Source organism: Euprymna scolopes, chromosome 46 (assembly GCF_053919585.1).
Source record: "Euprymna scolopes isolate OS-2025 chromosome 46, ASM5391958v1, whole genome shotgun sequence".
NCBI classification, from domain to species: domain Eukaryota; kingdom Metazoa; phylum Mollusca; class Cephalopoda; order Sepiida; family Sepiolidae; genus Euprymna; species Euprymna scolopes.
The window spans coordinates 17861746-17888349 of NC_136527.1; the positions used below are offsets into that span (position 1 = coordinate 17861746).

General features: G+C 36.2%; 1 protein-coding gene across 3 annotated transcripts in view; it reads right to left on the reverse strand.

Annotated features, from left to right (window-relative positions):
• The window catches only part of LOC145271119 (uncharacterized), a 310201-nt gene that overhangs the window by 168689 nt on the left and 114908 nt on the right, over positions 1–26604 (reverse strand). For all 3 annotated transcript variants that reach the window (XM_080126661.1, XM_080126659.1, XM_080126658.1), the window contains 2 exons: positions 24316–24502; positions 15365–15518 (listed from right to left, as the gene is read on the reverse strand). In XM_080126661.1, the coding sequence (XP_079982787.1) occupies positions 15365–15518; positions 24316–24502 (341 nt within the window). The remainder of the gene's footprint in view (positions 1–15364; positions 15519–24315; positions 24503–26604) is intronic.

Consider the following 26604-nt stretch of genomic DNA (forward strand, 5'->3'; position numbering starts at 1 on the left):
GCAATTATTTTATTTAGAAGAATTAATTCAGTTTAAACAATTCTTGTGTTATTACAAAACAACAAAAAAGAAAACACGGTCTTATGTAATTTTGGTACCGCGCTGAAATAATAACGTTATTATTTCGAAAGTCATTCTTAACATGGGGAAGGGAGGGTATCGTTTAAAAATCATTTCGGGGGTACTTGTGCAGTACTTAAAAATATACAAATTTATTTTCTTTTGGAGATGAGGGAGGCTCGTTTTAAAACTATATTTACCTCAGTATTTTCTTTAATTTTTGTTAAAAATTATTTACTAAGTAATGTCGATTACAAAGCTAGGTAGAAAACGAAAACTTCGAAAAATAAATTTAATTTTTTTAAAACAATAAACATGTAAAAATATTCTTAAAAATATTATGGGATGGGCATTATTACCTAAAAATATACAAATTTATTTTCTTGGTGAGGAGGGGTCGTTTTAAAACTATATCTACTTTAATATTTTCTTTAATTTTCTATTTTTGAGCAATTATCTTCCTAAGACATGATGTTTTTTTTTGTTCATAAGTAACACTCGAAATTATTTTTTTTAACTAAATAAACTCTTTAAAATAAGTTGAAAGACAAAAAACTTTCAAAGCTAGGTAGAAACCGAAAACTTAGAAAAATTAATTAATTTTTTTTAAAACAACAGTAAACTAGTAAAAATATTTTTTTTAAAATATTATGGGATGTGTATTATTACCTAAAAATATACAATTTTTTTTTCTTTTTTTTGGGGGGGGGGGGTGCTCTCGTTTTAAAGCCATATCTACTTTAATATTTTCTTTAATTTTTTATTTTTGAGCAATTATCCTCCTAAGCCGTGATCCTCTTATATCGAACATTTTTTGTTCATAAGTAACACTCGACATTACTGTTTTTTTTTAACTAAATAAACTCTTTAAAATAAGTTGAAAGACCAAAAACTTTCAAAGCTAGGTAGAAAACGAAAACTTAGAAAAATTAATTTAATTTTTTTAAAACAACAGTAAACAAGTAAAAAAAATATTATGGGATGTGTATTCTCTTTTAAAGAAACTATCTTCTTCAAGAACGGTCATAAAATGTGTTTTCAATCGATATTTATTCAATAAGGGACCAGTTTTTCTACCTAGCAAAAGGGAACGAGTTTTCCGTGGGGGCACAAGTGATTGCAGTTCGTCAGAGCATTCACCATTAAAATACTTGTAGAAAAGACAGAGGGATACAACATTTCGTCGATGGGACAGAGGCTGAAGCTAAGATGACAGTTCAGGGCCTATCAGATTGGCAACTCTCTTTTGAACATGTCTAGGAGCGAGAGACTAGTAGCAGATGCACCAGCCCAAATGTGACAGCAATACTCCATACATGGGCGAATGGTGGTCTTGTAGAGGTACAGGATACTGTCAGGCGTAAGTAGTTTTCTAGCACGGTAGAGAGAGCCCACCTTTCTTGCAGCGGCCCTGGCAATGCCTTCAATGTAATTGTTCCAACTCATGTTTCCTGTTAACGTTAGGCCAAGGAGTTTGAAAGATGTACTCTCAGATAAAGAGTCGTTGGCCATTGCTATAGGTGGTAGAGAGGGTTTCTTGTAATTATTGAATGAAACTAGTTTAGTCTTGGCGGCATTGAACGTGACCAACCATTTTTATATATATATATATATATATATATATATATATATATATATATATATATATATATATATATATGAGCAAACAGTTAATAAAACATGTTAAAAAATACTTTGAAAAAGAGTTAAAAACATATTTAATCTGAAAAGGAAACACTTGATAAGTGGATAGTCCTTAATCCGCGGAGTTTCGAAGAAATACTTTCCTTCTCATCAGAGGGTAGGAATTAGCAAAATGCGGGATCGGATTTTGCATACAAAAGTATTTGATGAAATAAAAAGTAAGTCAAAGATCTTATATCATAACAAAAAGTGGAGCAGAGGGAATATGGTGAAGAAAAAGATGATTACACGTGAATGGATATAAATATTAATTCTTTAATATTTATAATATACTTTAGTTTTACCATCTTGGATCATTTTGGTTAATTTAATTGTAATTTTTATTTTATATATATATATGAGAGATAGATAGATAGATTTGTAAATAGTTGCTGTTATCTCATATGAATAAGAAACAACACAAATACTAACTTGAATGATTATTTTATTTTTAAGTTAAACACTGCGAAGCATTGGTAAGATACATTATGTAGCAGTTTTTATAAACGCGTGCGTACTGGACTTAGTCGCATGAACTCTCTGACTGTAGTAGTTATAAAGGACACCCACACCTACCCTCGTCTCTCTGGACGATAGCAGGCGGTGGGGGACGAGTCAGCAAGCAGGACCACCCGGCGAGAGGAAGGCCAAAGAATCAGAATTGTCTCTTTTTCATTGTAGGGAAAGGAAGGTTTAATATAATGCAAAAGGGAATGGTAGTATTAATTTTGCTTTTGTGGCCTAAATCTTTGGTCAGTACAGATTACTTTTATTCGTTACAAACAAAGCACATTGCCACCGAAACGTTTGTTTGCATTATATTTAAACTTTTGCGCGTTGTTATAGTCATGGAAACAGGGAGCAAGGAGGAGTTCCAAAGACTAGTAGTTTGAGGAATAAGGCTTTCTGGAATCTGGCGACCTTCTACAATGACGAGGTGAGATTTTTCTGATCGTTGGGTTAGCAGTATCAGAATTTTTGTAGGAATTTTTGACACCCCTAACACGAAACTGCGAATACAATATAAAAATCTCGTAATTTCTCTGTTAAAAGTGGGTTATTTATTTTCTTTATGGATTATACTTCCAAAATAAACTATTACAGTTGTTTTAAAAGTAATAAAAATATTTTTATTTTTTTTTAAAACAGTAATGAATTTTCCGAACTCAATATTTTTCAATTTTTAAACTCAATATTTTTAAATTTTAAAAATCTATCAAAATTTTTCTATTGATTCTATTTTTACGATATTTTCAGGGTCAATGTAAAATTTTATGTTCTTTCCAATAAACCGAATATAATATTTTAGACAAACGTTTTTTTTTAATTCACGCCCCCCCATTTTCACGTCCCCCCATTTTCAACTTTCTCTTAAAAAGTAAATAATTAATTTATGTTTAATAGTTTTATATATCACAAATTGAAGAGAAAAGGTCAATAAATAATATATTCAAATTTAAAACAAAAAAAAAAATCAGTTTTTTAGAAATTTACCTGTAAAGTCCGAAGTTTAAAACCTTATTTTATAAGAACACATTTTTTCTTTTTGTCTTTTTTTTTTTTTTTTTTAATGAAACCTTGGTCCTTGCTCCTTTAATTGAAAAAAAAATTAGGGCTTGAATTACATTTTTCGAGGAGTTATAAGCTTAGAAAGATAGGGGGTCGAATAATTTACGCCTCTCATTTTGAAATGTCTATTAAAAAGTAAATAATTAATTTATGGTTAATAGTTTTATATATCACAAATTGAAGAGAAAAGGTCAATAAATAATATATTCAAATTTAAAACAAAAAAAAAATCAGTTTTTTAGAAATTTACCTGTAAAGTCCGAAGTTTAAAACCTTTTTTAAAAAAAAAAAAACACATTGTTTTGTTTTTTTTTTTTTTTTTTAAATAAAACCTTGGTCCTTACTCCTTTAATTGAAAAAAAAAATTAGGGCTTGAATTACATTTTTCGAGGAGTTATAAGCTTGGAAAGATGGGGTGGAATTATTCACTATTTTCACGAAATTTCTGACACTGCTATCGTTGGGTTAGTCAGGGGTATTTATGTCGAGTTTGCATTAAGTTCATCGGAGCACATTCCATTGAAGTACTTGTAAAGGAAGCGCAAAGGTACAACATTGAAGCAATGAGACGGGGGCTCAACTATAAAGTGCGGAACCTGGTTAGGGTTAGGGTTAGCGACTTTCTTCTTCAACCTGTTCAAGTAGAGACCTAATCTGTTTGCTTCTATTCAAAATAAAATCTACATCGTAAAACGCGCAAACTGAATGGGCGCTTTTTAATAATGGCTGCGTTCGTATTTGGTTTTTATCTCGACGGCGTATTTAGGCGCACAAATTCCTTGGCTAGTATTCAAAAGACGGAAAGTTATATCTCGTTCACGCGATAATTTACGAGGCAATACTCCCCACCCCTACCTCATCTTCCTTCCCGCTTTCTCTTTCTTGCAAAGCAATTTGTATTCGACCAATTTCTCAACTGGCCGGACAAAAATTGTTTGAGGCTGATTTCACAAACGAGACACGAATTAAATTGAAGCGTCTTCGACGACGAGTCGTCTATTTGTGGTTATAACGATCCACACTGCACCTAACGCCATGTCATTCCTAAGTCCGTTTTATTGATAACAAGTATTAATAATTTTAATTATATACCGTTGTTTCATCCTGTGCGTGTTTGTCTGTCTGTCTTCCTATCTCTCTGTCAATCTGCTTGTCCGTTTCTCAGTCTGTCTACTTGCTTTTCTGTTTGCTTGTCTATCTGACTGTATTTTTTTTTTACATAGGCATAACCACTTATCAAGGCCCAGAGACCACTCGAGGATAAGGGTTAAAGAGTGTACAGTAGTCAATTGGACAAGATAGTAATCGTTAGTAATGGAAATTCGGTAAATTTGTTAACTTAAGTGGAACGGCTCATCAAGAACTTGTTTACGTTGGACTTGAACACAACCATATTGTAGTCAGCTGGAAAGCAAGAAAACGGAAGACAATTCCACAGGCGTGCAGTTCTAATAAAAAAGCTTTGTTCATGGAATCTACGTTTAGGTTTAGGCACAGATAAAGAGTAGGGGGGAAATATTGATAGTGATTTCTGCTAGACGATCTACCGCTGTATGTCGATCAACCTATCTTTGTTTGCATGTCTGTCTGTCTACATGTCTGTATATTTCTCTCTATATATATATTTCTATCTGTTTGTTTGTTTATCTGTCTGTCCGCCTATATGTCTATCTGCCGTTTGTCTGTCCGTTTGTCTATCTCTTTCTCTCTGTGTAACTTCGAAAATACTGTCTATTTATCTATCTGTCTGCTCGTCTGTCTGTCTGTCTGTCTATCCGTTTGTCCGTCTGTATATCTATCTATCTATCCCTATGCCTGTTCGTCTGTTTATCTGAAAAATGGCAAGAACGTATATTCCTAAGATGTGTATATTCTCAATCTGTGTTTGCAAAGATGTATAGATACGGACTCGGATCAAAGTGTAATATCTGTTCTGTCCTTGATTGAAAAAAAAAAGAGAGAAATTCTATTTGGTTCGAGTAATTCAAATTTTTTTTTTCACATCTCTAAAGTGCCCCTTTAAGGGGACTGGATATTCCCCATATAAAACAAAACAATCTTGTTTCTAACTTTGCCTTTGTGAGGAGACAAGTAAATAGGGACACGCTAACTATGTCAGCTCCTCAACGATCGACGACCTCTAAAACGCATGCGCTGTAGATTTTATTTGTTTTTATCGTCATATTCTAGCCATGTTGATTTTAGTATTGGCCGTTGCAAGGTGTGAAGCATTAGTTGCTAATTTGTATATCTTATAAAAACAAGAAACACGTGCATAGATCTGACGTTTCTGAATTTTTGAGATGAGGATTGGTTATATGTATTACTAGCGAGGGGTATCCGGCGTTGCCCTGGTGTTTAGAGGTGTGTGTGGAAACTCCGGGGGGGGGGGTAAAAAATGTTTTGGTAGGTAAGTATGAGGATCGAACCCGAATCATTGAGGCAAAGTTGTAAATTAATGTGTGAAAAAAAAAAAAAAAAAAAACGTGCGACGTTAACCATTGCTCCACCGCGAAATGAAACACGTTTGAATTTATTTAATTAATGTGCATAGATCTGACGTTTCTGAATTTTTGAGATGAGGATTGGTTATATGTATTACTAGCGAGGGGTACCCGGCATTGCCCGAGGTGTTTGGAGGTGTGTGTGGAAACTCCGGGGGTGGGGGTGGGGGTTAAAAAATGTTTTGGTAGGTAAGTATGAGGACCGAACCCGAACCGTTGAGGCAAAGTTGTAAATTAATGTGTGAAAAAAAAAAAAAGTGCGACGTTAACCATTGCCCCACTGCGAAATGCTAACGGAAACACGTTTGAATTTATTTAATTACTTGGATTTGGCAGGTGCCCGTTTTAATGGGTTAATGAGGTCAAGTTTGACTGCGGGATAGTATTTCATTTACTGCGGGAACGATTCCCAAGATGTTATAGGAAAAAGACTAACCCACATGCGGCGAGCGACAAATGTTGAATATTTATCTACCCAAAGTCGAGCAAATTAAATAGACAGGCGAGCTTCGTTGTTAACTGTGAGATATTACGATTGATATGTGATATAAAAAGTTTTAAAAAGTTGTTAGGCGACCGACCGCTTCTCTGAAAAAAGCCTTTTGTAGACATACAGAAAAAGCGAACATACATACATACATACATTTTCGCTTTTATATTTATAGATTAATCATCGGACTACTGCTCTCATCTTGAGTGTGATTTTTACAACGTTTCGGTCGATATAACCTCCGACCTTCTTCAGGTGTATCTTGTCGAACTCGGGAATGTTTCTGTCGAACTTGGAAATTTGGAACCCTTTATTTACTTCACGGGGGGGGGGTAGTTTTCTCTTGTTCGGTTAGCCATGGACCTCTATCCACTATTTATCTGAGGCTTTTTTGTCTTAATATATAATGCTTCAAGTATTTTTATTCTTTTAATATTATTTTCGATTTGCAAGTGTTCTCACCCATGATTCTTCGGAATTCAGAATGATGGCAGACATGTTTTCACAAAATGTTGCGACATTGAACTAGAGTCGGAGAGGTGGAGAGTTAGTCTTTCAAACGATACCTATTTGCCAGTGTCCGTCGCGTCTATCAAAAGTTTTTGGTAGACATACAAACGCACATACACACACATTTTGCCTTTTATATATATAACAGAAGAAGAAGAAGAAGAAGAAGAAGAAGAAGAAGAAGAAGAAGAAGATGCCGGCAATGCTAGTTACTATTAAATAATTTTCAATGTTCAGAATAAAAAAAAAAACGTCTTTGAGAATTTTAAAATGAGATCATAATTTTTAATATTTTTGACACTTTGTCTCATGCTGACATTTTGTGGATGACTTCCAACTTCTCTTATTTTTTTATTTTTTTTAAATAGGCATCACCACATTATCAAAGCCAAGAGGCCACTCAAGGATAAGGGTTAAAGAGTGTACAGAAATTGGACAATATAGTAATCATTAGTAATGAAAATTTGGTAAATTTGATAACTTATATGGAACGGCTCATCAAGAACTTATTTACGTTAGACTTGAAGACAACCATATTGTAGTCAGCCGGAAAGCAGGAAAACGGAAGACAATTCCACAGGCGTGCAGTTCTAAGAAAGAAGCTTTGTTCATGGAATCTACGTTTAGGTTTAGGCACAGATAAAGAGTGGGAGGAATTATTGATAGTGTTTACAGCTAGACGAGTGTTTCTTGTGAAAGTTTGGCGAGGGGGGACCATAGATTGAAGCTCAGTCGAACACTTTCCATGAAAATAACGATACATCAGAGACAAACTCGCAACATCTCTTCTGTGAGATAGAGGTTGCAAGGAAGAGAAAAGGACATCTCCTACGAGGCTACGAAGTCTATTTTGAACTCTGTGAAATATGACCAAACCCAACACATTAGGTTATTAGGTCATTGGATCAAAGTTTATCCTAAGGATAAATCGGTTATGCTGACATTGTCACGTGGAGTATTTTTTTCTCATTAAATTTTTTTTTTTTACTTACGTTCACCCATAACAAGGCATAAGGGGCTACTATTTAGGACCATGCTTAACAAGATGTTGGTTTACATTACATTTAAACTTCTGCATATCAGTACAATCTGGGACACAGGGAGCACGAAGGGAATTCCAAAGTCGAGCTGTTCAACAAAGCAAACTATTAGAGTAGAAAGCTTTCTTGCATTTGGGGACCTCAACAGTGAAAGGGTGAGATTCTTATGCTAAGCGGGTTTGTCAGGATATGTATGCTGAGGGGGCACAAGTGCAACGAGTTCATCAGAGCACAATACTTGTAAAACAGGCAAAAAGATGTAACATTGCAGTGATAGGACAGAGATTGGAGCTTAGTTGACAAAGTGGGACCGATTAGATTGGAAACTCTTAAATCGAAGGAAGGTTGCTTGGCCAAGAAAAACTTAGAAGCAGTTTATTAGGCAACATTTTTTTATTTTTACATGGAGATCACCACTTATCAAGACCCGGAACCCACTCGGGGATAAGGGTTATTGCATGTACAGTAATCAATGGGACAACATCGTAGTAATCATTAGTAATGGAGATCTGATAAAGTGTTTTACTTAAGGGGGTGGTTTATCAGGAATTTGTTTATGTTGGACTTGAAGACATCCAAGTTGTAGTCAGGTGGGAAACAGGCAAACTGAACAGAGTTCCACAGGCGTGAACTTCTAAAAAAGAAGCTTTGTTCATGGAATCTACATTTTGATTTAGGCACAGATAAAGAGTGGTTTCTCGTGAAAGATTGGCGAGCGGGGACCAGAGATTGGAGCTCAGACGAGCACTTGCCATGGAAATAACGATAAAACAAAGACAGACTCGCAACGTCCCTTCTTTGGGAGAGAGGTTGCAGGGAAGAAAAAGGGCATACCCCACTAAGCCACGAAGTCTATTTTGTACTCTGTTAAGGCAGGATAGGCTGTTTTTAGCAGCTTCTGCCCAGATGTGGCAGCAGTACTCCATCCTTGGACGTACTTGGCTTTAGAGCTACTTACTATTAAATAATTTTCAATATTTGAATGAGATGCAGCCGGAAATTGCAACTTTTGGAAGAGTGCAACTCAATTTTTGGGGGCATTCATAAGCATTAGTTTGTTTGGCTGTTTTTATTTTACGGCATATCAACCCTTTTCGGGTTATTTAATGCTGAATCCAGTGGTTTTGAAGAACAATTTTTGTATATGTGTAAATGTGGTGAGACGACAACAACTATGGATGGCAGTGATGGCTGAGAATGCATTTAGGAGATTCAAAGTTCCTATCCGTTGCGGTTACCACCTGACGAAGGCCAGAGGAATAGTTGGCCGAAACGTTGTGAATAAACAAATAAAAGATAAAAAGCAACAACTAATAAAGATGAGACTAGTAGTCCGAAATAAAAATATAAATTAATATATATAATGCTCATCTCAAAAATGAATTCCAATTAAGGAATAATAGGAATACACTTGTTGAGTATCTCTTACTCACAGCAAACTTGTATTGCCTTCAATGCACTCAACATACTTGAACCACCGAATAGAATTCTGGGTGGTCAACCCCAAATCCAGACATATTTCCTATTTCTTGACTGATTGCTTTTTTTCATAGTTGTCTTAGTTGACAAAATGGTGGCTGGAGAGGTGTCTTGTAATTGTAAAAGAAGCAGAAATGTCTTAAATCGAAGGAAGGTTGCTTGGCCAAGACACCATGTTGTAGTTTGCAAGGAAGCAGTTCAGTGGTAATGTGTTCCACAATTATTGGTTGGTTGTTTGGTTGTTTTTGTTTTACGGCATATCAACCCTTTTCTGGTTATTTAATGCCGAATCTGGTGATTTTGAAGAAAAAGTTTTTAATAAAATATATTTTGTCAGTTTCTACTTAACCCATAGTTAGGACCCTAACAGGCACTACCACTCCGGGTCAGAGTGGATCTGGGAGCAATGGCAATTAAGGGGTGGCTCCACACTCCCCAAAGCCTGCAAGCTGAGGCCTCACCATCGGATATAGTTTTAGATCATATCCAGGACCTCTATTGTGTAAGTGTCTAATTATATTTAATATACGTCCAATTATACCGTACGATTTTTCGTTAGCAGCTCTTTGTTCCAGACTGTCAAAGGTCTTGAATATATACAACCCTGGCTCCGCTCGCCTTATCCAGTACATGGTAAATGCGTTCAGAGATGACTGTTAAAACATCTGCAGTAGAACGTCATTGCCTGAATCCATAATGTTTGTCAGAGAGAAGATTTGCGTTTGCGAGGTGGTGAATTAATTAAGGTATCAAAGATTTTAGTGAAAAGTGTGAGCAGACTAATGGGGCGATAATTGAGATGGTCTTTTGAAGAATAATTTTTGTATAGAGTATATTTGTTTTTTTTTTTAAGTTGTTCAGAGTGAACCTGGGAGCAATGGTAATTAAAGGGTGACTCCACACTCCCCAAAGCCTGCAAGGTGGGGCCTCACCATCGGATATAGTTTAAGGTCATGTCCAGGACCGCATGAGCATTAGGTATACAAGAATTGTTGTAAGCTGATGATTTAGTACTTGTGTTGGATAGAGCTTCTCCAGAAAAACTGATACCGGACAACACCAGTAACCTTGCTAAACTAAGAATAGAAATATTGTTTTGGTAAAATAACTTTAGCTGAAAGTTAATTATGTAAATAGTTAAGTGATATGTTTATAAATTTAGCCGAAGAATTTAGAAATTCAGAAAAATATTTCTCTTATTTGCCTAGCAAGGTAACGCACCCCTACTGCCTGGAATAATGAACTATTCCATGACGTCATGGAAGGAAATGACGTCACTTCCAGGTAACGAGGACTGTTAGAAACTAGTCCAGCAGTTGAGCAAAGATATTGCTCAATTTACCTTTTTCATGTATTTTTGTTAATATTTATTTAACTGTTACTGTTTTTTCCTTGTAAATTATTCAATTAATAACATCAAAACACAAGCTCCGTCCTGCACCTTAAATTCTCATCATGGAAAGTTACCACATCGAATGAGAATTAATTCTTCTTTTCAACAATGTCATTTTGAACTACTGTTTTCTCATGCGATAAACACACACACACACACACACACACTTACATAGTTTAATGACTTTTTTCCTCTCAGAAAATAACCGCATTCCTGTACAGGGTTCAAAAGAGAGTTGCCAACCTGAACTGTCATCTAGGCTTCAGCCTCTGTTCCATCGACAAAGTGTTGCATCCATCTGCCTGTTCTACAAGTACTTTAATGGTGAATGCTCTGACGAAGTATAAACACTTGTACCCCCTCAATGTGAATACCCCGACAAACCCAACAAGCAGCTGAATCCCACCCCTTCACAGTAGATATCCTTAGGTGTAAGAAAGCCTTCTACTCTAATAGTTTCTTCTCCAGAACTGCTAGACTTTGGAACTCCTTTCCAGAATTTTGCTTTCACAACTGTACTGACATGCAGAAGTTCAAGTGTAATGTGAACAGACATCTTGCTACTCAACTCCCTTCATAATATCCCTGCAACATGTCCCCGATAGTAGCCCCTTACTTCAAAGTGGCACTGTGCCTTTTTGGGTGTCACTTGTTTCATAAAAATTGGTAATTGTCAATTATTCAAATATTCAAATACTAGCGCCACAACATTAAGTTAATGACTTGGAGAAATGCTATGGAAAGTAAAAGTTTGAGTGTGAATGTTACCAAGATACTACACATTGATCTTGGCCTTCGGGCCAAGAAACCAAAACCAAAGTGATTATCAGTGGTTGTAATGTTGAAAATTGCCCCCCAAAGTTGAAGGTTTCTTTGATCAGTTTTTGGAAAGACAGTCAAATGCAATCTAAACAGTGTGATATAAATGCGGGAGTGCCTCAAGGGTCTAAGCTTGGACCTCTATTGTTCCTAATATTTATTAATGACCTCCCCAACAAAACTGCCTCTGAGATGCGTATATATGCTGATGACACCACACTCTATAACAGGCATGACAGGAAAACAAATGAACACATAACTAAAGAAATGGCAAAAACACTAGAGGATGACTGTAGTGGAATGGGGACAAAAATGGATGGCCACGATCAATGCTGCCAAGACTAAACTGGTTTCCTTCAATAATTACAAGAAACCTTCTCTGCCACCTATAGCAATGGCCAGTGACTCCCTGTCTGAAAGTACATTTTTCAAACTGCTTGGCCTAACGTTCACAGGAAACATGAGTTGGAACAATTATATTGAAAACATTTTATATGCGGGTCCGGAACTGGAAGCAAGCCATTTCCACAAGCACCGACAGTAGCTCGGAAAATACTCAGTGGATGGCAGCTATCTAGCTTTGGAGTTGTGGGAGGTCATGTTGGTGATGTTCCTGACGTATGACCAAATGAAGTAGTCCAGTGGGTTCAGGTCAAAGGAGGAGGGACGGGATCAATGCAAAAAGAGTACAAAGTCATGACACTTCTTCTGAAGACAAGCCTGGATCTCTTTGGACTTGTGAGCCGGCACCGAGTCCTGCAGCCACACCCAGGGTCTGCCTGCAGCCACTTAACTGCACCAGGGGATCACCATACTCTTCAGCACATCCAGGTACACTTTGGTGTTGACTTTTAAGCTGACTTCAAAGATGTGAGGTGTCATGATGTGGCTCTCACTTGAAACCACACCAAAGACCATAACCATGGCGGGAAACTTTATTCAGCTGTGCCCTAGGCGTTGAACCATCCAGATTTGCATTTTGAGGTGCTGGCAATTGTCCTGTCATCATAACTGGGATTGGTAGATAGCATGAATTGTACAGCAACGCATCTCTTCTCTCGTTCATTAAACATTGTGTCACTTTCAGACATGATAGAAGGCTCCTATCGGTCTTGGGATTTGTACACAACTGGCCAACTAGTAGATGGTCTACAACAAAAAAAGAAAACTGGTTTTTCATCAAACAGAAATGGAATCCTGTCGTCTTTTCTAGGGTGACAAGTTTATCATTCTGACCCGCATATTCTAAGTAACATGGCGAGTAATATATCTGTCTGTGTGTGTGTGTGTGTTAAGAGAGAGGATAATATAACATCCTCACTACTGACATGTCCTTTAATTTACCTATTGTATTGATAACATTGATAAATTTTATTGTTCCACCTATTACTACAATTTTTTTATGTAAATCGCTCCAGACAAAGCATGAAGCCACTTGATGTAATGAGTTTAAAAAAAGGTTAAAAAACAGCCAACACTAAGTGTTAAATGGATAGATTCTCACCCCAAAATAACAATTTTTTCCCCTTTGCCAGAAAGAACGGTATAATAAAATAAAAAAAATGAATATTTAAACATTATCAATAGCATTGAAAATTATTTTATTAGTCCAACACTGTATATTTTGTTTGAATTATATATTGGCATTAAAAACAATTTAATATTTTAGGATTTTTTTTTTATCGAATTCATTCCAGACAAAACATGAAGCCACTTGATGTAAGGAACTAAAAAAAATATTAATTTTAAATAAAAAGCTAGTCAACGATAAGTGTTAGATGAATAGATTCTGACCCAGAAAATAGCAATTCTTCTCCCTTTGTCATAAATTTTGTTCATTGAATCTGAGGACTAAAGGACAAAATATGTCGAACCCCCGAACCCTAAGGCTCCTATCGCTCTTGGGATTTTTACACAACTGGCCAACTAGTAGATGGTCTGCAACAAAAAAAGAAAATCGATTTTCATCAAACGGAAATGGAATCGTGCCTTTTTTTTTTAGGGCGGCAATTTTATCATTCCAACATGTATATTTAGATGGTGAAACTATTTTGTTTAGAATTTTTGTTACCTTGGTGACACAATTGGAGCACAAGGAGGAGCAGGTGTGGTTTCAATAAAGTATTTGAGGTACGTTATTTTACTTCACCTAACCGACAAAATGTTATCACTATTGATGAAGAAAAGGGTCTATCAAGCATGGCTATGCAGATGTAATGATGTATGAGGGTTGAAAATGTGCTGTAGATGTAGAACAGTTAAGGTAGCAAGGTCAGTTTCTAAAGGCCGTATAACACATACCAGCATTTAAAGCAAGAAGTGTCTATCAAACATGTGTGTGCTGTGCAATGATGTATGCAAATGAATCATGAACAGTAAGGGTTGAGGATATGTGTTGCATGGAGAGGAATGATATGAAAATATGTTCAAATGCATAATTTAAGTCTTAAAGACAAGCTTAGATCTGAGGACCTCAGAGGAAGATTAAATCTGGAGAGAATAAGGATACATATGCAGAACAGGAGACTTTGTTGGTTTGGTCAAGTTGAAATAATGGATGAGAGTTCTTGGATTAGTAGATGTAGAACAGTTGAGGTAGTAGGGTGAGTTTGTGGGGGAAGCCCAAGAGAAACAAGTGAAGCATGCATGGTCCCCCGTGAGTGCACAGTGAACGAGGCATAAAGAAATGGCCAAATTCAGAATTTGACCCCACCCTACCCTACCCATTTAGCCCCAAAAGTCCCCAGAGGACGTCAAATCCAGGTAAAAATGAACAAACAGTGCAGTTAGGTCTTAACATATGTAAATTGTAGTTCAGCACCATGCAAAAAAAAAATGACTAAATCCCTCATTTGTCCCCCCCCCACCCCATTTAGTCCCAAAAGTCCCCAAGGCCTTAACATATTTAAATTTGAGTTCAGCACCATGCAAAACTGCTAAATAGACATACACAGAAAATTTTGGACAAATACGGTAAAATAGTCCCAAAAATGGAGTGTTTTTATTAGCCCTAAAAGAGCCCCTGGGGCACACCCAAGAGTTATCGCAAAGTACAGACAAACAAATGTTTAATGTTTGTGCAAAATTTCAAAAAACTCCAAGGCTTAGTTATTGAGAAAAGTGCGAACGAACGGACGAGGGTGAATTTATAGATCCACCCTTCTTTTGTCGGGGGGGGGGGGGGGCCAACATGGGAAAAAGTGATAAGGATGGACTTAAGAAAAAGAGGGATAAATAAACACCTGGCCAGAGGTAAGTTAGCTTTGAAGTTAATTTCTAAAAAATGACAGCATATGAAACAGACGTGAAATCAAAGATGATGATGATGATGATGATGATGATGACCAAGATGATGATGATGTTGATGATGATGCTGATAATGAGAATAAAGATGATGATCATCATCATCATGATAATAATAATAATCATAATAATAATAATAATAATAATGATAAAGATGATGATGATGGTGGTGATGATTATAATGATGATGATGATGATTAAGTTGAAGATGATAAAGATAAAGATGATTAAAAATATGATGATGATGCTGCTGATGATGGAGATGATAAAGAAAAAAGGTGAAGAACATAAAGATGAAGATGATGATGATGATGATGATTAAGATGAAGTTGAAGCTGATGAAGATGATAAAGATAAAGTTGACTAAGAATATGAAGTTAAAGATGATGATTTGGTGCAAGAACATCGCATCGTATGTGATGAAGCATCGAATAAGACAACTACGTGCATAATGATGATGCTGGTGAAGATGATGATGATCACAAACTAAGAAAAAAGTGGAATAAAGACTCACCATAGACTTCAAAGATCATGTCCAACTTGTTCTTATACTTGTCGTGCAATGATTTCAGCTGTTTGATATCTGTACTAAACACCGGGGCTAGTATATCTGCAGGAGGTGGCTTCTTTGTTGTGGGGGCGCCTCCTTTACCTGTCACAAGTTTTACCTGTAGTAAAAAAAAAGAAAAGAAGATTGTTAGTATTAAATAAAACTAGCGGGACCTGTGGAAATTTCACAGAGGACTAATTCATATGTAGCATATTGATGTTGCCATTCTGTAGATGTTCAGTGTAAATGAAGACGCCCTGGTATTATTGTAGCTCTTTTGTTAAAACTGCAAAAGTATTTATCTAAGCTAGCAGGAATGCTAGACAAAGCCCGGTCGTAAAGTATTCAGTGTAAATAGAAACGCTCTGATATTATTGTAGCTTTTTTTGTTGAAACTGTAAAAATGTTTATCCAGCGAGTTTGTCTTTGCTTTATCGTTATTTTTATGGCAAGTGCTCGACTGAGTTTTAATCTATGGCCCCACCCCTTCGCCAAATTTTCACAAGAAACACTCGTCTAGCTAAAAACACGATCAATAATTCCTCCCACTCTTTATCTGTGCCTAAACCTAAACATAGATTCCATGAACAAAGCTTCTTTCTTAGAACTGCACGCCTGTGGAACTGGCTTCCGTTTTCCTGCTTTCCAGCTGACTACAATTTGATTGTCTTCAAGTCCAATGTAAACAAGTTCTTGATAAGCCGTTCCCCTTAAGTTAACAAATTTACTAACTTTCCATTACTGACAATTACTGTATTGTCCAATTGACTACTGTACACTCTTTAACCCTTATCCTCGAGTGGCCCCTGGGCCTTGATAAGTGGTGATGCCTAAAAAAAAAGATGCCGATAAGTACATCTAGGATGCTGCCAATTCTCCCATGAATATGGTAGGCTCCCTCTATCAGACTAGAAAACTTTTCATGTCTGATAATATCTTATATCTCTAAAAAGCCACCATTTTCCCGTGCATGGAGTATTTTTGTCACATCTGGGCTGGTGCTCCAACCACTAGTCTCTCATTCGTGGACAGTCTTTAACCTTATAAGTTCCATACTGTTTGCCAAATCCCAGCCTCTGTCGCATCACTGCAGTGTTGCATATATGTGCTTGTCTTACAAGTACTTCCCTGGGGTGGCCCTGTTGGTGGGGCATTAGAATACGCCGACTGCCCCCACCCTGCAGAGGGTAAAAGTCCCTCAATGGGGGTCCTGGATATGACCTTAAACTATATCCAGTAGTGAGGCCCCAGCTTGTAGGCTTTGGGGAGTGTGGAGTCACCCTTTAATTACCATTGCTCCCGGGTCCACTCTGACCCGGAGTGGTAGTACCTGTTAGGGTCCCAACTATGGGTTAAATAGAAACCGACGTGAAAACAACAAATATATTCTATTAAAAAAATTTTTCTTCAAAATCTTTGGATTCAGCATTAAATAACCCGAAAAGGGTTGATATGCCATAAAACAAAAACAACCAACCAACCAACCAACCAACCAACTTCCCTGGGATGTACAAACTGCACTCAAATGGAAATATCCCTAAACCAACCGACTAGCAGCATAAAAAAAAAAAAGTATATATATATATATATATATATATATATATAAAGCTCCCCTCTTTGGTAGAGCACTCTCGTAAATTATCTTACTCGCTACTTAATTTAGCTGAAATAATGCGAAGCTCGCAATAAACAAAACGTTTGAGCCCTCTACGAGTAGCGGACGGATGTTTATTTAAATACGCATTCCGACAGTTTAATTTCGGCCACCGATTCCGTAGTCAGGGGGTAGAACTGCCGACTGTCATCACGACGGTTCTAGGTTCGATCCTCGGCTTGGGAGAGGTGTTAGTCTAGCGGCACTGATGAGTTGTGAAACAACGAAACAGGTCTGTATGTCGATGACTAAAATATATATATATATATATATATTAGTGTTGGGACGATTAATCAAAATCAGAATTGAGAATCAGAAAAATCAGAACTTTGGATGGTATTGGAATCGGAAAATTTGTGTCTGGGCCTTGATAAGTGATGATTCCTTTGTAAAAAAAAAAAAAAGCTCTTATGAACATGAGTGGGAATAAGAACAATCTTATAAATCAACTAGCGACCCGACATTGCCTGAGGCAACTTTCTTTCCCTCCACACTTGTTTTCCTCTTTCTTTGCTCAGCCAATTCTTCTATCTGGACATACACACATATTTTATTTTTTTTACACGGTGGTCACCACTTATCAAGGCCCGGAAGCCACTCAGGGATAAGGGTTATTGTAAGTACAGTATGTTAGTGTGGATATGTAAAGTGACTACTTAAGGGGGCGGTTCATTAGGAATTTGTTTACGTTGGACTTGAAGACATTCAAGTTGTAGTCATGAGGGAAGCAGGCAGACGGAACAGAGTTCCACAGGCGTGCAGTTCTAAGAAAGAAGCTTTGTTTATGGAATCTACGTTTTGATTTCGGCATAGATAAAGAGTGTGGAAAGTTTTTGACAGTGGATGGGTGTTTTTTGTAAAAGATTGGCGAGGGGGGACCAGAGATTGGAGTTCAGACAAGCACCTGCCATGGAAATAACGATAAAACAAAGATTTATAGATTAACTAGAAGTTCAGCCCGGTTTTGCTCTGGCCCTACGTACTGTTCATAACTTTATGTGCATATATATACCTATCTCATGGTCGGGTCACCGGCGACTAAACTGGTTCCCCCACCAGACTTGTTTAGTGAGGAGGGCAGCTAGTCTCCCTGAAGGATTAAAAACAAGACCTTTCAAAGGGCGAATGAACACTTTTTCAGGGTTAACGGCCAACTAGCACCGTGTGTGTTTGTGTGTATGTATGTGTGTGTTGGGGTGGAGAGGGCTCCCATAAGCCGTGGTGAAGGCAACCTTTCTAGGAGAAGCAAATCTCTGATTAAAAAAACCATAAAGCAGGAGATCAGTACCCGCATTAAGCTTGTCTGCAGTTTAACTTGTTGTTGGCTAACTTGCTCTTGCTTGTTGCTGGATATTAACATTTTGAACCGAGAGAGAGACTAGCTGTTGTACAAAGCTAAGACTCTGTAACATCATCTGTGTACAGATACTCCCTCGGGCATTTGTCTATTAAAATGGACCTGTGGCGATGGAAGTCATTTTTGGGCTCATGGACTTTAAGTGTCTGAGAAAGTGACACTCGTCTGACAATCATCATATATATATATATATATATATATATATATATATGATGATTGCAATCATCATATATATATATATTTATATTATATTGCAATCATCATATATATATATATATTTATATTATATTGTAATCATCACACACACATATATATATATATATATATATATGTATATATATATATAGTAATTTATAAAATATATATGGCGATTAAGCTACACTGAATATTCTGCGTTTCATCCACTATAGGATTCGTCAGCAAGAATATAACAAACTAATCACAGAAAACATTACAAAAAACTACAAAAAACTAGACACAAACGAATACGACTACATAGATATAATAAATACTGAAAGTAAACAAATTACCGATAAACTAAAAATTAGCGATAAAGTTGGCAAATTGAAACCTAGAGAGGCATACATTCTGCTTAAAGACCACAAATGGGACTTTAATAATAATCCCAGCACCCGCCTGATAAACCCAACTAAACCAGAAATAGGCAGAATTAGCAAAACTATACTTTCTCGAGTAAACAAACAAATCAAACACTACCGAAGCAATCACCTGGTTTAAAAATATAGAAAACAAAGATAAATGTACGTTCATACAGTTTGACATCATAGACTTTTATCCCTCGATATCAGAAGAACTTTTTAACATTGCCCTAGAATTTGCCGAGGCATACACTGATATATCCTCAGAAGAAATCAACATAATTAAAAAATGTAGAAAATCAGTTCTAATAAATAACAATAACCAATGGATAAAAACTAAAATGAAAATATATATATGATGATTGCAATCATCATATATATATTATATTATATATATATTTATATTATATTGGAATCATCATATATATATATATATATATATATATATATATATATATATATATATATATATATATTATATTGCAATCATCATATATATATTATATTATATATATATTTATATTATATTGGAATCATCATCATATATATATATATATATATTTATATTATATTGCAATCATCATATATATATTATATTATATATATATTTATATTATATTGGAATCATCATATATATATATATATATATATATATATTTATATTATATTGCAATCATCATATATATATATATTTATATTATATTGCAATCATCATATATATATATATTTATATTATATTGCAATCATCATATATATATATATATATATATTTATATTATATTGCAATCATCATATATATATATATATATATATATTTATATTATATTGCAATCATCATATATATATATATATTTATATTATATTGCAATCATCATATATATATATATATATTTATATTATATTGCAATATAATATAAATATATATATATATAATATTGCAATCATATATATATATATATATATATATATATATATATATATATATATGTATATATATTTATATTATATTGCAATCATATATATATATATATATATATATATATATATATATATATATTTATATATATATATATATATATATATATTAAAAGTTTGGCTCATGTCCAGGTAACCTATATCTAAAATTTCAAGTGCTTGGACCCAAAATTAGCAGAGGAGTTTGGTAGAGTCTGCAGGTCAACTCTTTCAACTTTGACCTCTTAGCAGCTAAATTTTCCCCCTCAAAAAACTGATTAAAAAGGTTGCTGCATGTCTGAAAACCCTTTATGTAAAATTTCAAATGCTTAGACTCGAAATTGGCTGAATAGTTTGCTAGACACCGCAAAGGTCAAATCCTTTTTACTTTGAACCCTTGCCAGCTAAATTTTCGGCCAAAAACCGATTAAAAAGCTTGCACTATGTCTGAATACACTTTATGTAAAATTTCAAATGTTTAAGCCAAAACTTGGCTGAGTAATTTGGTAGAGACTGCAAAGGTAAATTTTTTTACAATTTGACCCCAATTTTGACCCCTTAACATTTATTAAGTTTGATCCATATCTAAGTTACCTACATCTAAAATTTTAAGTGTTTAGATCCAAAATTGGCAGAGGAGTTTGGTAGCGTTTTCAAAGGTCAAATTGTTGAACTTTGACCCCTTGACAGCCAAATTTCTGGCCGAAAACCGATTAAAAAGATTTTCCCAAATCTGAATACTACTTATGTTAAATCTCGAGTCTGTAGACTGAAAATCGACAGTATAGTTTGGTAGGGAAATGTACACACACAGATAATTTCACTTTTATAGATTGAGGAATGGGTCGTTATAAAGAAAATAACTCCTTAAAAAAAAAAACCCTCCTCACTCTCTCTTACACACACATTCTGATGACGTTTAGAGTGAAAGAATAAATATTTTCCTTAATTTTAGATATTGTTCATCCAGAACAATGCCAATCAAGAAAATAACAATTTTGTGGGTGTTTGGTTTGTTATTTTAGAGTTTAAACTGGAAATAAAAACACACATGCACACAGGCGTTTGCCCTTCATATAATAGACTAGCATGGATACTCGGCGTTTCCCTGGTGAATACAGCTGCTATACTTAGGATACTGAGCAACCCACAGAAAAAAACGGAAGAAGTAGGTGACAACCCAGACCCACCCACCCCCCTTTCTCAAAAAAAAAAAATTAATTACAACTTTTGTTTCAATCAAAATAGCAGCGAGTGCCTGTGTGACTACAATAAAAATTTTAAAAATTAGCCACGGTAGGTAGGTGTGAACCTTAAATGCGAATGGAGGAAAGAAAGAAAAAAGTAAGTGGCATAGCACTGGAATTAACAGGAAATAGTAATCATATACCAAGGATGGTTTATAACAAGTAAAATCTTTGCTGGATGGATGAATAACGCGTACAGACATATATCGGCAAGTTGAAATGAGAACTGTTCATTTCAACTTGCCGACATATTTTTTTACTTCTTTCTACATATATCCAAATTATTTCTTTCTACACATATCCAAATTACTTCTTTCTACACATATCCAAATTACTTCTTTCTACACATATCCAAATTACTTCTTTCTACACATATCCAAATTATTTCTTTCTACACATATCCAAATTATTTCTTTCTACACATATCCAAATTATTTCTTTCTACACATATCCAAATTATTTCTTTCTACACATATCCAAATTACTTCTTTCTACACATATCCAAATTACTTCTTTCTACACATATCCAAATTATTTCTTTCTACACATATCCAAATTACTTCTTTCTACACATATCCAAATTATTTCTTTCTACACATATCCAAATTACTTCTTTCTACACATATCCAAATTATTTCTTTCTACACATATCCAAATTATTTCTTTCTACACATATCCAAATTACTTCTTTCTACACATATCCAAATTACTTCTTTCTACACATATCCAAATTACTTCTTTCCACACATATCCAAATAAACATAAACACGTACATGACTTGTAAAAATGGCGCCACGAAAAGTGACCCCCTTTGTAAGAAATCGTCCAGTTGACCACCACAGAATTAATCTGTTTTTCTAATATTCACATATTATGCATCTGAGGGATCGCACTTTCAGATGGTACCAGTTTCGACCCGGTCTGATGCGGCTGATAAAAGTTTTTAGTGGACATACACACAAACATACAAGCCAGCTTTTATGTGTGTAATTCGTTCCATTGTATATGGCCGTTTGAAAAACTTGTTAAAAGTTTGGATTGCATCTTATTTAAAAGTTCCTATCATGTTGCTACGTGTTTAAAAAAAAACTTTGCGGTGTCGACATCTGCTTAAAAGTCACTCTCTTCTCCACATGCTAATTTTCTCTCTTTTTTCCTCCGCTGTGACGTCACCTCGTGCCGCGACTTGGTCATTTGTTCATGGAATCTACATTTAGGAAAATGTTTTTGATTGCCAATGAAGGTAATTTGTTTGCTGCCTACCACAGCAAAGTGTGACACAAGGTCAGAAGGTGGGAAAAGGCAAGCTCCCCTGAAGGAGGGGCACTAATGCATTTACAAAAATTGACTGAGTATCCCCGTCGGCATTTCCTGGTCGGGGCGCCTCAGGCAACAAGCAATCAACTTGCCCCACCTAAAAGCCGGGTGGCAAGGCCTGGGAGGGTGAACCTCCTGAGTGATACCCAAACGGTGTACCACAGTCTGACAGGTACTGAGCCAGTTTTCAGCCTCGCACCTGTCGGGCTGAGTGTCAAGTACGGATCCTTGACAAGTACTCTACCCAGTTTTCAAGCTTCCTAAACAGCAAGAAGACTCATCTCCAATCATTGCTGATGAGGGTATGGCGTCAATGATTCCGACAATCTTACTTATAACTTACGGTTAGGACAATTAACCAATCAGAAGCCTCCAATTTTATTATAAAAAATTATCGAATTTTGAATTCAGTTCAGTTCGCTGTTAACCTCTGTCTTAAAACGACTGAATCGTGAGTGCATTGATTCTTTGTCTCCATCTTTATTATTAAGAATTACTAAACACTCCAGATCATGACTGCATTGATTCTTCACCAATTTGATTTACTGCCGCCATCTTTGTTCAACATAATATCTAAACACTTAACAATTGACGTTTCGAATTTCTTTCGGCAAAGTCAAATTTTCGCCAAAAGTGCAATCCCTGTCTTCTGGTGGAAGTTATAATCTCAACTAATCAGGAATCAGTTTATCTTTTCTTCCTCTTGGTTCAATATTGCTCTAGGGAGGTGACGGTGGTTTAGTGGGTAACAACATGGACTGACCACCTAAATGTGCCAAGTTCGAATCTAGTCAATTCCATAGTATTACTTTCACAAAGGGATGTTGGCAACCTTCATGTGTTTCCTCCTGTAATAATTCCAACAACAGAATTAAGTTGTTGAGTCATCCTCATTTACTTTACTTAATACTGCTCTCATTATTTTCTTACAATACTGGATTTGATGACGACCATGTTGCAGTTGGCAGGGAAGCAGTCCTATATTAATGCGCTTCACAGATGGAAGGTTCTTGTATTTTGTTGTGCAGGGAAGGAAGGGTGAGATGCGGGAAAACAGACAAGTGTCATCGCTTGATCGAACTGCAATTAGAGAAATTAAAACTTTAAATTAATTGATTACTGTTCCCTGCAACCTCTCTCCCACAGAAGAGACGTTACGAGCCTGTCCTTGTTTTATCATTACTTCCATGGCAGGTGCTTGTCTGAGCTCCAATCCCTCGTCCCCCCTCGCTAATCTTTCACGAGAAACACCCGTCTGGCTGAAACTACTGTCAATAATTTTCCCCACTCTTTATCTGTGCCTAAATCAAAATGTAGATTCCATGAGCAAAGCTTCTTTCTTAGAACTGCACGCCAGTGGAACTCTCTGCCGCTTGCCTGTTTCCCACCTGACTACAACTTGGACGTCTTCAAGTCCAACATAAACAAATTCCTGATAAACCGCCCCCCCCTTAAGTAAGACACTTTATCGAATCTCCAATACTAATAATTACTACAGTATTATCTCATTGATTACTGCACACGCAATAACCCTTATCCCTGAGTGGCCTTCGGGCCTTGATAAGTGGTGATTACCATGTTAAAAAGAAAAAACAAACAAATCATCATCCCAACATTAGTCTGTGTACATGTGTGTGTGTGTGTATATTTGTAAGGATGAATGTGCCCTAATTTTTTTCAGAATATCTCCATAAGTAAATCAGTCTCAAAAGAATATAAAATACGGACTAATTAAATACAGAAAAAAACAAACAAACAAAAAAAAACACGGAGGATTTCTTGCCCACCTTTTTGTCAGTTGCTTCCATAGATGGACGATCTTGAGGCGAAATGGCAAAACCAGGAGCCGTGTCAGCTTCAATGAAATCAGTCGTAAAATGGCTACTCTCACCACCAAGCATTCGTCGACAAGGCTTCGGTTGAAACGGTTGAGGTGACCGACTTTTCATATTGCTTGTAGAGTTCCAGGAATTACTAAAAGGGAAATACAAAAAAAAAAAAAAACGACATTAACATTTGTAAAGGATTTTTGCTTTCGATTTTGGCAGAGAGTAGTAGTAGTAGTAGTAGTAGTAGTAGTTTGTGTTATTCCGTCGGTTATTGACACAGTTGAGCTGGAGCTCCACTGCATCCAGAAGGGCAGAGTTAGACACAAGCTCCATTGCATCCAGGCTGTCCACTTTATACAGAGGTCCAGTCCACTAGACGATTGAGGTTAGGACTAGTGTAGCCTGGTGTTGGTGGCTGGTCAGGTATCTTTTCCAGCCAAATGTCCAGTTGTTTCTCGAAAGTGTCGGGGGACACTCTCCTTATATTTCTTACTAGCCTAGTGATGTCTTTGTTCTTATGCTCACCGCAAAACCGGAAGTGACAAAGTTTTAAATTAAAGCTAGGCAATTAAAAAGAGAGGATAACTTTCGAAAATATCGGCAGAAGAAGCGACCCTTCCTAGTAGAAAAGTGCCCAGTTGAGCATGAAGAAATGAATCTTTTTAGCCAACTTTTCGATATTTGTTGTCCGGAGTGTTGGACTTCAAAACGATACCAATCTCGTGAAAATCTGTCGCCTCCGTCGAAAGTTTTAAGCAGAAATACATACATACATACATACATTTATATATTGGTAACTTAAATTTTCGACCCAAACCGATTAAAAAGCTTGCTCTATCTCTGTCGAAAGTTTTAGGTAGAAATACATACATACATACATTTATATATTGGTAACTTAAATTTTCAACCCAAACCGATTAAAAATCTTGCTCTATCTCTGTCGAAAGTTTTAGGGAGAAATACTTACATGCATACATACATACATACATTTAAACAGACATGTGAGATTTATATTATAGATTGCAGCTTAAATACAGTTGAATTTTCTTGTACCAATGTAGGTGAAGCTGTGGTGAATGAAGGACTTGATCCTCTGTGTAGTCCTAGGTGTCGTTTTTATATAGCAGAGCCTTCCTCGCCACTGGTGGGTTCTTTCTACTAGTGTTGTGTTTGGGACCCTTCCTTCCAAGATTTTCCATATGTAGGTGATAATTCTAGCTGAATCCACTGTGAAAAATTTCCCCCACTCTATATCTGTACCTAAATCAAAACGCGGATTCCATGAACAAAGCTTCTTTCTTAGAACTGCACGCCTGTGGAACTCTGTTCCGTCTGCCTGCTTCCCACTGGACTACAACTTGGATGTCTTCAAGTCCAACGTTAACAAATTCCTAATGAACCGCCCCCTTAAGTAAACACTTCATCAAATCTCCACACTAACGTAATGTACTTGCAATAACCCTTATCCCTGAGTGGCTTCCGAGCCTTGATAAGTGGTGATCACTGTGTAAAAAAAAAAAATAATATATCGTTCTCTTCAGTGCAGCAATAAAAACTGCATTTATATTCAACCACATTCATATATTCATCACTTTTTCATTACTGATATGATCTCGCGAAAGGAATATCGTTGTAAGTAGCTGAGTGGTGTGTAAATTATATTGAGACACGTTGACCGGAAGTCAAGATCAGCTGATCGGATTGCGTGCGTGTGAGTCACGTGATCAGGTTAGCTGAATCGTGGAGATTTGGTTTAGACTTGGAGGAGGACGGACGGCTTCACCGTTATCTCCTCCCCTTCACTGGAGGTGGGGGGGACGCTGACGTGTATAGAACAGAACCAACACAGGCCAGAGATTCACTTTCCATCCTCTGGGAGACATCTTGAAAGTGATATAAACTATAAAACCAATTCCTTGTCTTTGAGTGATTGAATCTTCGTCCAAAACAGGTACCAAGTCTCCGCTCCAAGACAAGAGATTACCAGATGGACCAACATCCAAGACGCAGAAGGTAGGTTGAAAAATACATGTACCACACACACACACACACACACACACACGGGCATATGAACATATCATTTAATAGACTGGAAAACCAATTCCTTGTCTTGGAGTGAAATGAATCTTCGTCCAAAACAGGTACCAAGTCTACCCTCCAAGACGAGATGTTTCCAGATGGACCAACATCCAAGACGCAGAAGGTATGTTGAAAAATACATGTACCACACACACACACACACACACA